We start from the raw sequence: 15583 nt of genomic DNA on the forward strand, positions 1-15583 counted from the left end.
TGTATAAGTCGAGGGCAGGTTTGGGGCCAAAATTATGGATTTTTATATGACCCCATGGATAAGTCAAGGGTAAAACCTAGAGACATGTAACAAAGGATTAAAAGTAAAGAGATCTTGTAGCCTCTTTGAGACTAACTGAAAGAAAGACGCTGGCAGCATGAGCTTTTGTAGACTTAAGTCTACACCTCAGATGCATTTGGTGGCTTTAAAGTCAACAATCTTTGCCACTTCACTAAAGGATCCAAAGGATAAAGCAAAGGAAAACAGTGCCAAAGAACTTAAAAAATGCTAGCAGGCATAATTGTTTATGCTCACACTAAAGGCTGAATGGATGAGAGAGTATAAGGGGGTTAGTGCTTCCAGGACACTTTACACTCTTGCCTTCATCAGGGGATGGCTCCTTTTTTCATAAGAGTTAAAGGACAGTACTTAGATTGACCCTTGGATAAGTTGACTCAAGTTTTTGGGGTCAATTTTTTGCCTAAAATTTCTAGATTATACATAAGCATATACAGTAGTTCTTCTGAAAAATCTAACTAAACTTAAATAGCAAAATTAAATCATGATAAGGATCTGAATGTATATTTTTGGAGTGTTAATGGGAATTTTGTTTTATTTTTTTCTGAACTATCTACAGGGCCACATTGCACTTTATACTATCTTCACCTTTAAAAAGCAATTTGGTGTGTCCTTCTTCAAATGAAGTGGCATTGATATTGCATGAATACAAGTTTAGTCTCCCTTAGGAATTGAAGAATTTGTCAAACTGTTCCTGGACTATATGTTTTAGATTATTTTCTAGAATATGAATTAAAAGTATTTGAGAGAGATTTCAATTCAGTTTTATGAGCCCTTTTTATTATCATTCCTCCTTTCCATTACAGAAGACTTGACATTTTTTCTGAATATACAAATTGTTGCTGATACACTTGCTAACAGTTTTTTGTGTGTTTTTCAGGCTATGTGGCCATGTTCTGGAAGAGTTTCTTCCTGACGTATCGCCACCATCTTTGGCATGCCAGCCACAGATGCTGGCAAAACGTTAGGAATAAACTCTTCTAGAACATGGCCACATAGCCCAAAAAACACACAAAAAACTATGGATGCCGGCCATGAAAGCCTTCGACTTCACACTTGCTAATATTTAAATTCCAAGATAAGTAAACAAACAGTGTAATTCTGGCTATATATTCTTGGGCCTAAGTCCGATTGTGTTCAGTGGGGCATATTGGAGTCCTGTTGGTGCAGTGCTTCAGTGCCTGTACTGCAGCCACTCACTCACAAACCACAAGGTTGTGAGTTCAGTACCAGCCAGGGGCTCCAGGTTGACTCAAACTGGAATCCTTCCATAGTTTTTCGCTAAAATGAGTACACAACTTCTTGGGGACAATTAGCTTAAACTTTGTAATCAGCTTAGTACATAAGTAAGTAGTATTAAAATGTACTTGCTATTGCAAGTGTGCTCAGATTTTATTCCCTCTAGTTTTGAGGTACTTATGCTATTGTTAGATCTTAATTTTGTGTCCTTTTATTCTCTCAAATTTCAGCTGACCTCTTTCTAAATTTATTGTTGATTATAATTATAGGTAGTACAAAGATTTCCAGTATGTATATTTCCCAATTATTTGTTTGGGTGCATTGCAGCCCTTCCAGAGAAGCCAAACAGTACAGGCAGATGACAGGTGACAAAGTTAAACAAGTTGAAAGATGAAAGAGTGAAACTTGCATAATCAGGTATAATATTCTTGAGACACATCTATGTGGGCTTTTCTGTTGTCTGTTGTTTCATTGTGAGAAATTCCTTCCTGCTCCTATTTAAGCGGGAATGTTCTTGCATGTAAATACTTGGTGCCACCATGATTCATTCTACAATGAAGATGGGAAATTTATACTCCCAATGTACCATACAACGTAATGGCAGGTGCAGTGGACCACTTTGAAGCTTTCCTAGGGTAGGAGATTGACAGTTCTTTCTCAGCACATCTCATGTCTTCTGACAACAGGGTGAGAGGCTATATATGCTAATATATTGTTCTAAATATCCTAGTTTGTCAGGGACAGCCCCAATTAACTCTCTGCTATCACATATTTTCAGAAGGTTTCAAAATGTCCCCGTTTTCCTCTTTTCCTTTCACTTTCCCCCTTTGTGCTCCACTTACTTCACTTGCTACAAACTAAATTCAAATTGCAAAAGTAGTTTGCACTCAACTAACTGCTTAAAATTACATATGACATCAAGTGAAAGCTCAGCACATGGGAAATGAGAGAAGTGGGCAAAATTATGCCCTTTGCAGTAGTCTATATTCTTCCTCATTAATAACTTTTGCCATCTTGACAGCATTGTTTTTGTTGCTTGGCCATATGTGCCCTGGTTTTCATCTGTGAAATGTTGGTGGTTATGTGTTAATACTGAGGTTGAAAATGTATTTCTTCTTCCATTGTTTTCTCCTGCAAGGCTTTCTCCATTTCTGCATTTTCCAATCTGTTCAGGTGCTTGTGGTGCCACCTTTAGGGAAAGATATGCAGGTTTTTCAGTGGCAGATAAGCATGGCACTGAGTCTGAGCTTTCACCTGGTGTCATATGTAATTTTAAGCATGTATGCATAGCTTTTAGTTTAAAATTGTAAATAATTTTATGAACAGTTTTACCTTCATTACTAAAAGTGTGCAGGTAATTTTTTAGGACAGGCAAATGCATTTGAGGATTTATTTTTAATCTGTTTTGGCAAAGGAAAAGCTGCACATAGAGTACAAGGTGAAATTATGTGCTCATGTGATTATAGTCTTATAGCTGGACTTCAGAAAGGAGTCATCATGCTCCCTTTTAGTGGTGTTAAGCTATAGGGCAGGATGTAGCTTAGTGAGGCTGCTGAAAGAGGATCTGTGAGGCTATTATAATTGTACTATTGTTGATACAGATTTCTGTCATGAAGAATGTCGTAATTAAAATCATGGTGTCTAGAATCATAGCAGTAAGAAAATTCTTCCTTGCATCCTTCCCATAACATCCCAAGATCTGAATCAGCAGTAGCTTCTTGATGCTTTTTTGCAAGCGCTTGTGACGCTTTTGACAAACATTAATTGAGAAAGCATTGGAAGCCTAGCTGCATTGTAATCAAAAGAAAATTACAGAGGTTTCACAAGATGTCAGGCAAGTGCTTGCAGAGAAGATAGACAGGTTTGAATAGGTTTTTCCAGCAGGTAGGCTAAGTAAGAAAGTTCAGCAGGATTGCATGGTGGCACTCGATCAGAGAAAGATAAAAAACAGCACTCAAAAGTTTCTGGCTTGATATACAAAATAAGAATAAGAAAACCATGGTTTTGAAAAACAGGTTTTTGACTGTCGTCAGTTAGAAATGGAACACAACAGAAAAAGACCTCTCTGTTTATTTTTCCTTGTTTCCTAAAATGTAGAACATCGATAAAACCATGAGAACCACATACAACAGTGGCAATAATTAATCTTTGTGGACATTTTCAGCTCTTTGCTGGAATCCATTGTCCTCAGAAACCATCCACACTTAAAGGTTTATGTTCCATTTTTTCTTTGTAATATATTCCGCTGAAAAATGATACAGAGATGAGGGAAGATTAGAGCTCTCACTGTTTTAGGTAAACAAACAAACAAAAAAGACTGGTGTCAGGCTTTTATTTTGTGATACTCTTGTCCCCACTCTCAAACACCTGGACATTTTAGCAAAACACTCTTTTCAAATCTTTTGAAAGGCAAACTGGTGCCTCTCTCCTGTTTGCATTTGTGGTTAAATTCAATTTATATTCAAGAATATATGTTTTCCTAAGTTCTAGCCTAAGGATAGAAGAGGTATAAAGTTCTTTTTAAAAAAAGTGTAAGCCTTCAGGTAGTAAATGTCAAAGGGAAAAAAATGTAAACCTGAAAAGTGTCAGATTCACTTGTTTCCAGAAGGTCTGGCACAAAAAGGAGTGAATAGATGTCACTTTCTGTAAATTCCTCCAGGCAGGGACCTGTCTCCTTGAAAAGTGACAGTCATACCTGCAGTAATAGCGGAATGAAAAACAAACCTAACTTATGAGTTGCATTGTTCTCCTAGCCAATATTGTTCGAATTTTGTTGTAGCCAGGGGAATACTAATATGCTGATAGGCAAGTAGGCTTGTCTTTTGGAGGAAAGATTATCCTGATACATTTCAGTTTTGAAAGTAACTTTTGTTGGTTGACTGATTTGTTTGTATTTTTTCCTGAAAAAAATGTTACCTGAAATTAATAATAATAATAATAATTTATTTATATCCCGCCTCTCTTCATATAAACAATATAAACAAACAAACATTCTAGGATTCATAGAATTCTAGAAGTGGAAGAGACAAGAGCCATCCAGTCCAATCCCCTGCCATGCAGGAACTCTCAATCAAATCATACCCAACAGATTGCCATCCGGCCTCTGTTTAAAGACCTCCAAGGAGACTCCACCACTCTCAGAGGAATTATGTTCCCTGTTGAACAGCCCTTACTGTCAGGACGTTCCTCCTAATGTTGAGGTGAAATCTCTTCCTGTAGCTTGCATCCATTGTTCTGGGTCCTGTTCTCTGAAGCAGCAGAATGCAAGCTTGCTCTCTCCTCAATATGAGATCCCTTCAAATATTTAAACAGGGCTATCATATCACCTCTTAACTTTCTCTTCTCTAGGCTAAATATCCCCAGCTCCCTAAGTCCTTCCTCGTAGGGCATGGTTTCCAGACCCTTCACCATTTTAGTCGCCCTCCTTCGGGCACACTCCAGTCAGTGACGTAGCCAGGATTTTGGGAAGGGGGGGTCCAGACTAAGTGCCATCATTATAATGGGGCTTGGGTGTGGCGGTGCAGTGGCGCTCACCATTCATTGTATCTAACAGAAGTACCTTACATTTCTCCATATTGAATTTTATTCTGTTAGCTTTCGCCCAGCTTTCTAGTCTATTCAGGTCATTTTGAATTTTGATCCTGTCCTCTGGGATATTAGCTATTCCTCCTAATTTGGTGTCATTTGCATATTTGATAAGTATGCCCCCAATTCTGTCATCCAAGTCATTGATAAAGATGTTGAATATCACTGGGCCCAGGACAGAATCCTGTGGGACCCCACTGGTCACGTCTCTCCAGGATGAAAAGAAGCCATTGTTGAGCCAATCAACCAATTACAAATCCATTTAATAGTTACCTTGTCTAGCGCACATTTTACAAACGTGTTTGTAAGAATGTCATGTGAAACCATGTCAAAGACCTTACTAAAATCGACTTATATTCATAGTACTTCATCACTTAGCTATCTCTCCAGTTGAATTTTATCTCTCCAACTGGAGCAGTAAAAAGCCAGAATTAACACTCTAGCTTAAAGACAACTAAATTGATTATTTCCATCTCATCTGAGTTTTTGGAAGTCAATTTAGGCACATGTTCAGAAAACTGTCTGGTTTTATAGAATGAATTTCAGTTGCTGTGCACTGAAAATGTAGACAAGGTACTCAAGGGAGTACAACCTGTGTTGAGTCTGAGCTGTTTATATGATGCATGAGGCCAGAACTAGATGAAACTGCAACTAAGCTGTGCTCTGGGTCTAAATACAGGAGCAAAAAGAAATACAGTGGTACCTCGGGATACGAATTACCCAGCTTACGAATTTTTCGGGATACGAATAAATCCCATAGGGATTTATTGTTTCGGGTTCCGAACGTTTTTTCGGGTTACGAAAAAACGCCGGCGCTGTTTTAAATGGAGCCGCGGCAGAGCCGCGGCTTTTTTTCCCATTAGTGCCTATGGCAATTCGGCTTACGAAGGTTTTTCGGGTTACGAAATTAGCCGCGGAATGAATTAATTTCGTAACCCGAGGGAGCACTGTACTCCACTCTAACACAGAAAGTATGCATCATTGCACCAAGTGTGGGAATGCGGGAAAACCCAGACAATGTATGGAAGCAGTTTGGAGCATGCACTCAGGGACCCTGCACCATTGTTCACCTTATGTTTTTTTTTTTTTTTTAATTCAAGCATATGTGGTGTGGACTGCCCATGGGTCTTTGGAGCGGGCTGTGCAGACAGCAGGGTTTCCAGCCAATTTGGGGGGAAACTGGGATCTACCTGGTTTTTTCTCTCTGCCTCCTCAGGCCCTCTGCTGTTTGAAATAAAATGTGTAACGTCAAAAGGAAAGTTGTCCATGGGGACCTTGCTGTAGCTCAGTCATACAGCATATACCATGCATATAAAAGGTTCCAACTTCAACCACAGTTACTATCTAAGGGAGCTGGGCTAAGCACAACCCTCTAGATATTGTTTGACTGCAACTCACATCCATCCCAGATATCTTACACAATGGTGAGCAGTATGGAGAAATGGAGTCCAACATCTGGAGAGCTAAAGAATTCTCATGCAGATCATATTGAACTTAAAGCTCAGTTTCATATATTTTCAGTACCTTCATATATAACTTTTCCTGCTGCTTTTATTATGATTTAGTGATTTTTATATATTGATAAATTTATTGCATTTTAATTACTTTTCTGTGTTTTTAATTTGTCAAACCACCACAAAAATTATTTATTGAAGTCTAATGTATATATAGGGCACATAAGTGAACATGGTATAGCAAATCCAGTAACAACAAAAATCCACCAAACAGTGATACAACCAAAATGCAGAATATACATGTTGCAAGCTTCCGAAGCTACATGGCTTCTTCATCAGCTAAAATGTTAAAAACCATGCAGGAGAAAAAAATTGAAGATGTTAGTCATAGGAGTGCATTTTGCTGTCTTTGTTCTCAGTTCAGATGGTATGGAAGGGTATTTCTTGTAGGCTGGAACCTCCTCCTTCAGGCCATGTGACTACTAAGAGATTCTCAGAATCCAGGAAATTTAACATCCATTTGCAACACAAAGAAGATACTTCCTTTGCAATCCAATATGTCTCCATCCTTTTTGAGGCCACGGGCCCCTTTGTAGGCAGAGGACACTGAATTTTTCAAGAAGCCTTCATGCTTTTGTATCAGAAAAACTTTAGGTGACGATGTGGTAAAACATACCTGTCCAGTCCAAAATTTTTAGAGAAAAAATGTTTTACCTTTGTTGGAGGTAGAAACCTCAAATAGTAAGGTCCCAGTTTTAAGATGTGAAGTTTTCCTTTAAATTTTTGTTGTTACTGGATTTGTTATATGGCCAACACAGCTACCCCTGCATATTTTATGGAACAGCAGGTTAATATTGTAGATCTTCTGAACTATAATACAACAAAGCTACTTAATGTCAGGCACAGAAATTTAATTTAAGAATCATGTTTAATTGGGACATGTACACAAGTCCACTTATATCAGACCACTCAACTTACGTTAGAGTTTTAGAATGAGAATTTAAAATTAGAGTTTTGGAATGTACATATGGTTAAAATATGTTTTTTGTTCTTTACAATTTAATTTCAAATGTAAGGGTGAATCAAGTCTTCGTTGAGTATTGAATTGTGTATAGACAGTCCGGATGTGGAAGCTATTCCTGTATAAAATCTTGTGTGTATTCTAAAAGAAAGATACAGAAGTATTCACCAAAGGTTCTCAGTCACTCCATCAGTTTCGTAGTAAACATGTGTCACAGCTTTGTGTGAGCTCTAATGGCAACCTTACGTGCTGAATGGCACAATTAGCTTCCAGACCAGCATATATAATTGAAATCATTATTCTTTTGAAAAGGTTAGATTATTTATTCTTGCACACTGTGTGCATAATGAGGCTGTTTTTAGATGGAAATGTGTATGTATACGTGTGTACCTTTATCCAACTGAATCTTGGTGGCTAGGTATTAATTTTAGTTATAGCCTCTCAGATTCTAATCAACATATGGGTGGATTCATTACATCCAAGGCACTCCCAGAGTCTGTAGTTGGGATTTGTGCTTATTTTGCTACTTGTTGGTCACAGTAAACTACAGACACAGTGTATCATGCGACACCTGAAAGTTTCAAGATTGTTTAAGTAGGCGAATGTGTGTTGTCTTTGTATATTTAAACCTCTTTTCTCTTCTTTTTCTGGAAGCTTTATCACACTGTTGAGATCCTGCAGGAAAACAGGATTTAAACGAGAGTTAAATTAAATTCAGATTTAAACAGAACCCACAAATTTGGGAATTGCTGCCAAAGTTAAATGATGCGAAGTTAAATCAAAGTTAAAGCGGAGAAAAACACCACCTTTTTACTTTTGGAATTTCCTGAAAGTAAAAAGCTGCCGTTTTTGTCCAGTTTAACTTTGCATTATTTCACATTAACAGCGACGTTGTGTGATAAACTTTTGCATTTATGGGTTTTCTCTAATTTAACTCTCGTTTAAATCCCATTTTCCCACGGGATCTCGCTAGTGTGATAAACTCCTGGGAATAAATCAAGAACTGAAGTCTGAAACAGCTGAAGAACCAGCTGTTCTAGACCTTACTAGCCATGCTATAATACTAAAGCAAAAGAGAGTTTAAATTTACTACTGAATTTCATTCATTCTCTTGTTTTAACATACATTTGGGGCATACAAATGTATGTTCTTTTATTTTAGTATACATTTGGGATGTGAATGAATGAACATAGTGTGTCAAATCCATTGGCTGGAACAGTTGCCTTGATCATTTCAGTTAATGTATTGCTCTTGTCAGTTTAGTGGAATTAACAGTTCAGGAATTCAGACCAGATGTTTTTTGCTCCAAACCAGTTATCTTGACATAGATTATTAAGGTGTCGTTGTTTTGAATTATTTCTTTCATTATCCAAATAGAATGAAAGGAATGTGTAAAGGCTGAAATGTTGAAACACAAATAACACATGTATGTCCACAACAACACAAGACAGTCCACTCCCCTTTGTGTCTAACCAGGCACGCTGGAAATCTCTCAAGCAAGAATGACTGCTGGTGGGAAGATATTATAATAATTATCTTCCTGCAAGTTGCAGAGTGGCTGACATGAAGTTAGAGAAAGCTTTGTTGTGTTTTAATGAGCTTGCTATTTACAAACTATTTGTATTAGCCACTTCTATAAAAAAAAAATGCAGTGGCAGACTATATTGCAGTTGAACCCTTCTATAGACCTACCTTGACACACTTATACACACAGTGGCATGCACACACACACATTTGTGTTTTGTCTATAGTCAGGCATAGTGTAGTGATACAAGTGTTGGACTACGACTCTGGGGACCAAGGTTCAATTCCCAGTTCAGCCATGAAAGGCACTGGGTGACTTTGAGCAAATCACACTGTCTCAGCCTAAGAGGATGGCAATGGCAAACCCCCTCTGAACAAACCTTGCCAAGAAAATCTCATTATAGGTTTGCCTATAAGTCAGGATCTATTTCAAAGCACACATCAATAACAAATAAAACTGAATGGTATCCTATAAAAATAAAAACATCAGTTTTTAATTAATCTATACTGTATATATATATTCAAATTATTCTAAAACTGTATACCACTAACCTTCAAGAAATGGCTGTGTTGATAGTCATATGCTAGTGGATGTTTTACTATAACAACTATTGTTTTTGCCATCCTCCCCAACCAAATCATCTGTACATTCTCTGGAAATAATGCTACATTCTGCATTCTCCTGAAATAATTGGAGAGGGGAGAAAGGAGAAGGTTCAGAATCCCTACCTATTTGTTCTTCTAATTTTAAAATTGCTTTTCTGTCTACAGTGCCTACCACAGCAGAGACAATAACCCCTTCCACAGAAGTTTATAGAACAACTGTATCAACTACAAGCACTACACCACAAAAAGTTCCCATCAGTACAACACTGGCTACAACAAGAGAAGACAGCAGAGGTCCCAAACCACCACCAGCCATTTCTACAACCAAAATTCCTCCTGTTACAAGTTTTTTCCCTTTACCAGAGAGATTCTGTGAACCTGATGTGGCTAGGGGGATTAACTGGCCTCAGACCCAAAGAGGAATCGTGGTGGAACGCCCATGTCCCAAAGGAACTCGTGGTAAGTCTTTAGACCTTGTTCCTGGGTCAAGTCAAGAACATGTTTTAAAATCACTTTCCTTGTTGAATACTCTTTCATGTGATTTTGGTTAATTGGGAGGAAATGGCACTATAGGGACTGTTCCTTCAGATTTTAAGCAGTAGTGGCCTTGAAGTCTAGACAAACAATTGCAACCCCTTCTGAAGGATTCAAAATCATATGTTTTAGCTGAATGTTTCCCTGTTGCTTACTGTCCTATTTCCCATTGTGATTTCAATTTTGCATGTTTTCCAGAAAAAAAAAGACAAGACCCTTTTATCTTTGTTTATTCACCATAAAGTCTGATATTACACTGTGACTTGATAAGCACTGCTTATCATCACACTCCTGTATTTTGTCACCTCGCTGTTGGCTGCCTTTATTAAGTAGTCATAATCTAATATCACGAAGCTACTAAGCCATAGTCCAGCATTACCTTGTAGCAGATTTTTAAAAAGTTAACACAGAGCCAAACACTATTATTTCAGTGTTGTTTTTCCTATGTCTGTTATAGGAACAGCTTCATACCTCTGCATGGTTTCCTCTGGAACATGGAACCCTAAAGGCCCTGATCTCAGCAACTGTACTTCACATTGGGTAAATCAGCTTGCTCAGAAGGTGAGTTGAAAGAATTGTTTAATATAATGATCATCATTCTTGGACATAATCACAAATGCTTCTGCGAAACCCTGGCAATCATGTGAACTACCTAAGTGTTCTGTGTAAGCAGCCCAATCCATCCAAACCTCCCTGTACATCAGGAAAAAGGGGAAATAAAACTACCTGTGTAGGCTCTGTAATAGGCACTTCATTAAATCACGAACATGTGAGGGGACACATAAATTACATTCTCTCCATGAATGTGCGGCAACAGAAGCAGCATCACTTTCTGTTTGTGAATTGCCACCATCAACCCAGTTCCTCCTCCCTGGTCATCAGCATGTGATGAAGCTTACTAGACCCAGCATCCTTAACAGAAAATATTTCATTTCCATATAGAGGATAAGGCTGCTACCTGGCTTTTCTCTTCAACTAGAAGAAGGGAAGAGAGTGTTGTGATCAGGCTTTGAGGCCCTTTTCCCAGCTGTGCCACACTCAGAAGCACTTTGGTGGAAAGAATAGAGAGATTCCCAGTCTTTGGGAAGCTGGCCTTCATCTTTTTATTCAAGAATGATTTCAATAACAGACCAGTTACTGAAGAAGTGACTTTTGAACCAAATGGGTGCTATACTGTATTTTCTTTATTTTATTTTAAATTATGCTTTCAATTTTTATTGTGTTTAAATAATTGAATTTGTTTTGCACTTTAAATGTATTTCTGATTCAGTCTTAAGTGAGCTGCCTTAAAGTGAAGCTTTAAATTCATGTATATATTGCTATCCCCTTTCAGAATGAGAAGAGGATATGTTGCAGGATAGACAATTTATACCCCAATGCTACCTCACATGTAATAATTCTGATCTTCCAAACTGTAATGTCTCTCTCCTTCATTGAAGATTTTCAGGCCAGAACTTACCATGGAGTAAGCGCTGGTAAAACACCGCTAAAATGTTTAGGAAGCACATGTGTCTGAAAGCCTGGTGCACTTTCTTAATGTCAGGGAATTGTCCCCTTGCTGTATCAGCAGCAAGAATAGTCTACGCCCAGAGATGGAAACTAAAAGAAGTCCCAACGAAGGAAGATTGGAGACTTAAACTCATGGACATGATGGAAATGGATAAGCTTTCCAGAGGTCTAAGAAATGAACCATCAAATTTCTTTTTAGAAGACTGGGAGAAAGTACTTAAATATTTTCAAGACTCGTGAGGAGAGACAGCAAATTTAATATGAGATAAAAAATTTCTTTGTGTGTATGCAAAGAAACTTGATTAATTATATATATTACATATATTAATTATATATATTAGTTATGAATTGGGAAATATCCTAATAATGTTGAATTGTAATGACTCCAAGTTACGAGCTTCGAAATTAATTAGAATGATGAGGTTAGGGTGAAGAATGTAAGATTGCCTATATGATTACTTTTTGAGGATTGATACCGTAACACAATTGTAAAGGTCTGATAAATCGAGCTTAAGATTTCATTTTAGATAATTAGAGTAACAGGTTTTGAATACAAGGGTTCTGATGATAGGGAAGTAGTGAATGAAGTTTGAATGGAAGGGACGGGGGAGGGAAGGGGAACAGGTATGATAGGCGGGAGGAAGTGAAGTGGGGAGTAATATAAGTTGGAATTTCTATAAGATTATTGTACTCTCTTACTTCATGTATGATTGTCACCTCCAGAATTTTTAGTTTAGTTGAACTAGTCCATCCTAAATCCAGGTTCTCGGAGTTTGAAGTGGAATACAAACATTGCCACCTTCATCTCACCTTCCTCAGGAAGAAGACAAAGAACAGTGCATGAAATAATTTTTTTGTGGATTTTTCAGGGTATGTGGTCATGTTCTAGAAGAGTTTATTTCTGAACATGGCCACATAGCCCAAAAAACCCACAAAAAACTATGGATGCTGGCCATGAAAGCCTTCGACTTCACAATACATGAAATGTTGTCTGGGAGAGGGGCCCAGGGCAACACAAAATGCCAGTATGTTTAGGGCCTACCTGAACTATTCCATCCAGTCACTTCTTATGAGGAGCTAAACTTTTTCTCCTCCATCAGTCTCCAGCATCAAACCTTTACCTGCCATTCCTTAAACGTAGGTTGTAATCCTGAGAGTTGTGATATTTGTAAGCTATTCAGAGAATCTTTGTTGGCTAAAGGGCAGGTTACACACAGTGTTTTAAACCTATAATGTAGAGGAGATGGAGGAGTGAATATGCACCATTGATATTTGTGGTACTTTATCAAGGGCTGCATCCACACTGCAGAAATAAAGCAGTTTGACACCATTTTAATTGACATGACTCTATCCAAACAATTGAAGTTTAGTGAGATATTCAGCCTGGTCCATGGAAGAGCTTTGATGCCTCACCAAACTCACCAATCCCAGGATTCTATAGGATAGGGTCATGACAGTTAAAGCAGTATCAAAGTCCTTTATTTCTTCAGTGTAGAAGAGCTGAGAGTCTAATAGCCAGTTTAAATGATGCATGCGTCCTAAGAGGCTGGAAGCTACGCACAAGCCACACTCTAGTCATAAGGACTGGAACGCTGCTTTGACACAGCTTCTGGCCTCTTAAGATGTGTGTGTCATTTAAACAGCATACCTCCAAAGTGACCCAAAGCAACTTTATTTTGGCCTGTCTGTTCGGGCCCTGGATTAAAAGCTGCTGTTTCTTTTAAGTGTGCAGGAGGGAAATTGAGGAAAAGGTATCTATTAATTCTTCAGATACAGCTCCTAATTCATGCAATGTTCAAGGAATCAGATGCAAGGGGGAAACTTGTAACAATAATTTGAATTGTCATTTCAGATTAGAAGTGGAGAAAATGCTGCTAGCCTTGCCAATGAACTGGCTAAACACACCAAAGGACCAATCTTTGCTGGTGATGTGAGTTCATCAGTCAGACTGATGGAACAGTTGGTGGACATTCTTGATGCTCAGCTACAAGATTTGAAGCCTAATGAGAAAGACTCTGCTGGACGGAGTTATAACAAGGTAAATTTAGACCAGAGCACTCTTCTCTGGTGTGCTTCAAAACACCATTAGCTGATGGTTTTGTTTATTTTACCCCAGAAACAATCAAAATGCCTGCTTGTCTTGCAACAGCCCCAGATGTAAGGCACATGCAAGGATTTGAGGAGAAAGTAACAAATTGATAAAGACATGTGGACACTGAGGCTATATCACAATGCCACAAGGCTGGTACACCAAGAAATTAAAATGAATATGAGCATTCCCATGGGGTCAGTAAGAATAGAACAGACAATGTTAACTATATTTTGCAGCAATTTAAAAACAAAACAATGTTTCTAACATTAGTAAAAATCAACTCTATTGTGTGCTTTGGTCCATTATAACCTTAAAATATTGAAGTGGCAAGGGGCAAAAAAAATGAAGAAATACTAATTACCTTGAAATTGGTCCTTTGCTATTGTGATTTGGAATCCTAGAAGTATTTGACCAACTAATCAATGAATTAACCTGAATTCACTGAACTATTCATGCCCTTCATTAGTCTCCTTTAAAAAAAAGATTCACTCAGAAGAATTAATTAAACACATTTACAATTATTATTTTTAATCAAGAGATTTATTTCTAAAATTAATACATAAGCATTCAAAGAATAATTAAATAATAATATTACTATTACACTTCTTTGTGTCTAACCTCTGATTTTTTTTTCTCTTACTAACAAGCTCCAAAAGCGAGAGAAGACATGCAGGGCTTACCTTAAGGTATCTCTCCTGTGCTGTCACCTTGCTTTCTCCCTGCTTCAGCAACCCGCTGCTACGCTTTATCCTCTTGCTGCATGATCCTATGTATTTCAGTCTTTGATAAATGTGTATTGTGCCCCTTCATCACCAACTGTACAAAATGTTGGCTTTGCACAGGTATAGTGCTCCCAGAATAAGCCAATAATCAATACTTCCTTTCCCACTTTTTCTCTTTAAAACAAACTACAAGAGCAGTTATGATCATTAACTGGATTGGAGATAGCAAAAGCTTTGTTTCTTTATGGCTGCAGAAGAAAAACCAATCTGACAATAAATATTAAATGGTTTTATATTTGTAGTTTTGTCTATCAAAGACTGTGTAGCCATAGCAAGTATAATCCACTAATTGCAGCTGCTTTGCTTCCTCCATATACTTCAGTGGAGCTGGCATAGCAAAGATGCCTGATGTGGATTATATCCTATGTTTGTGCATGACAAAATACCAAAACACGTACACTTTGAATGACTCTTATTTTCACTTTGGTACACTTTTTACATTCAACAAGATGTATATATTGTGTCAATTGAAGAATAAATTTATCTTAAGGCCAACTTCACTACCATGAATTGTAGACAGAGTGCAGACTTTCCAATAACTCCCTGGCAGTTTCTAATATAAAGTGGTGGTGGATTGCATCATTTTGGGTCGAGGGCCACAGTCTGCCCCAGCAGTAACTAGTATACTGCTGGAATATTACTGGTTTACAGAGAAGTAAAGAAACTGAAAATCCTGAGTAACTGTGAATATCTTAACAGGTCTTGATTTGTATGTTCTTGTGAATTCCAGTATCTGTATATGACACTTTTGACTGGTGATAGAAATGTGAGGTAGAAAAGCTGGCTGATCTTGCTTGCATTAAATAAATGTATTGCACATGTTTCAATTACACTTCTAACTGGTATTAAAATCAACAACAAGAGTAAATTGAAACAGCACACAACAGAATAAAGGCAATATTTCCTAAACTGTAGGCTATGTTGCCTGTCCAGTTGTTGAACAACAATTACACAGCTTAGAACACACCTCACTCTTCTTGCCTCTGGAGAACAAATTATCTTGAAAGAGAGTAATAATGATTGATTGTTAAATTTGCAAATTTTCCTGTTTTAAAAGTGAGAGTGGATTGAGGAGATTCCCAGTACAATGGACAATAGTTGGGTTATTTAACCACATGCAGTCTTATTTCTATCTTGGCCCCAAATGACACTCTTCTCC

General features: G+C 37.8%; 1 protein-coding gene across 23 annotated transcripts in view; it reads left to right on the plus strand.

Annotated features, from left to right (window-relative positions):
• The window catches only part of ADGRL2 (adhesion G protein-coupled receptor L2), a 239601-nt gene that overhangs the window by 177958 nt on the left and 46060 nt on the right, over positions 1 to 15583 (plus strand). For 15 of the 23 annotated variants that reach the window (XM_042461362.1, XM_042461359.1, XM_042461361.1 and 12 more), the window contains 4 exons: positions 9673 to 9966; positions 10499 to 10602; positions 13403 to 13588; positions 14290 to 14328. In XM_042461362.1, coding sequence (XP_042317296.1) covers positions 9673 to 9966; positions 10499 to 10602; positions 13403 to 13588; positions 14290 to 14328 — 623 coding nt within the window. The remainder of the gene's footprint in view (positions 1 to 9672; positions 9967 to 10498; positions 10603 to 13402; positions 13589 to 14289; positions 14329 to 15583) is intronic. The other 8 variants (XM_042461347.1, XM_042461366.1, XM_042461365.1 and 5 more) reach the window with 1 other exon arrangement.

The sequence above is a fragment of the Sceloporus undulatus genome, chromosome 4 (genome assembly GCF_019175285.1).
Source record: "Sceloporus undulatus isolate JIND9_A2432 ecotype Alabama chromosome 4, SceUnd_v1.1, whole genome shotgun sequence".
Classification (NCBI taxonomy): Eukaryota; Metazoa; Chordata; class Lepidosauria; order Squamata; family Phrynosomatidae; genus Sceloporus; species Sceloporus undulatus.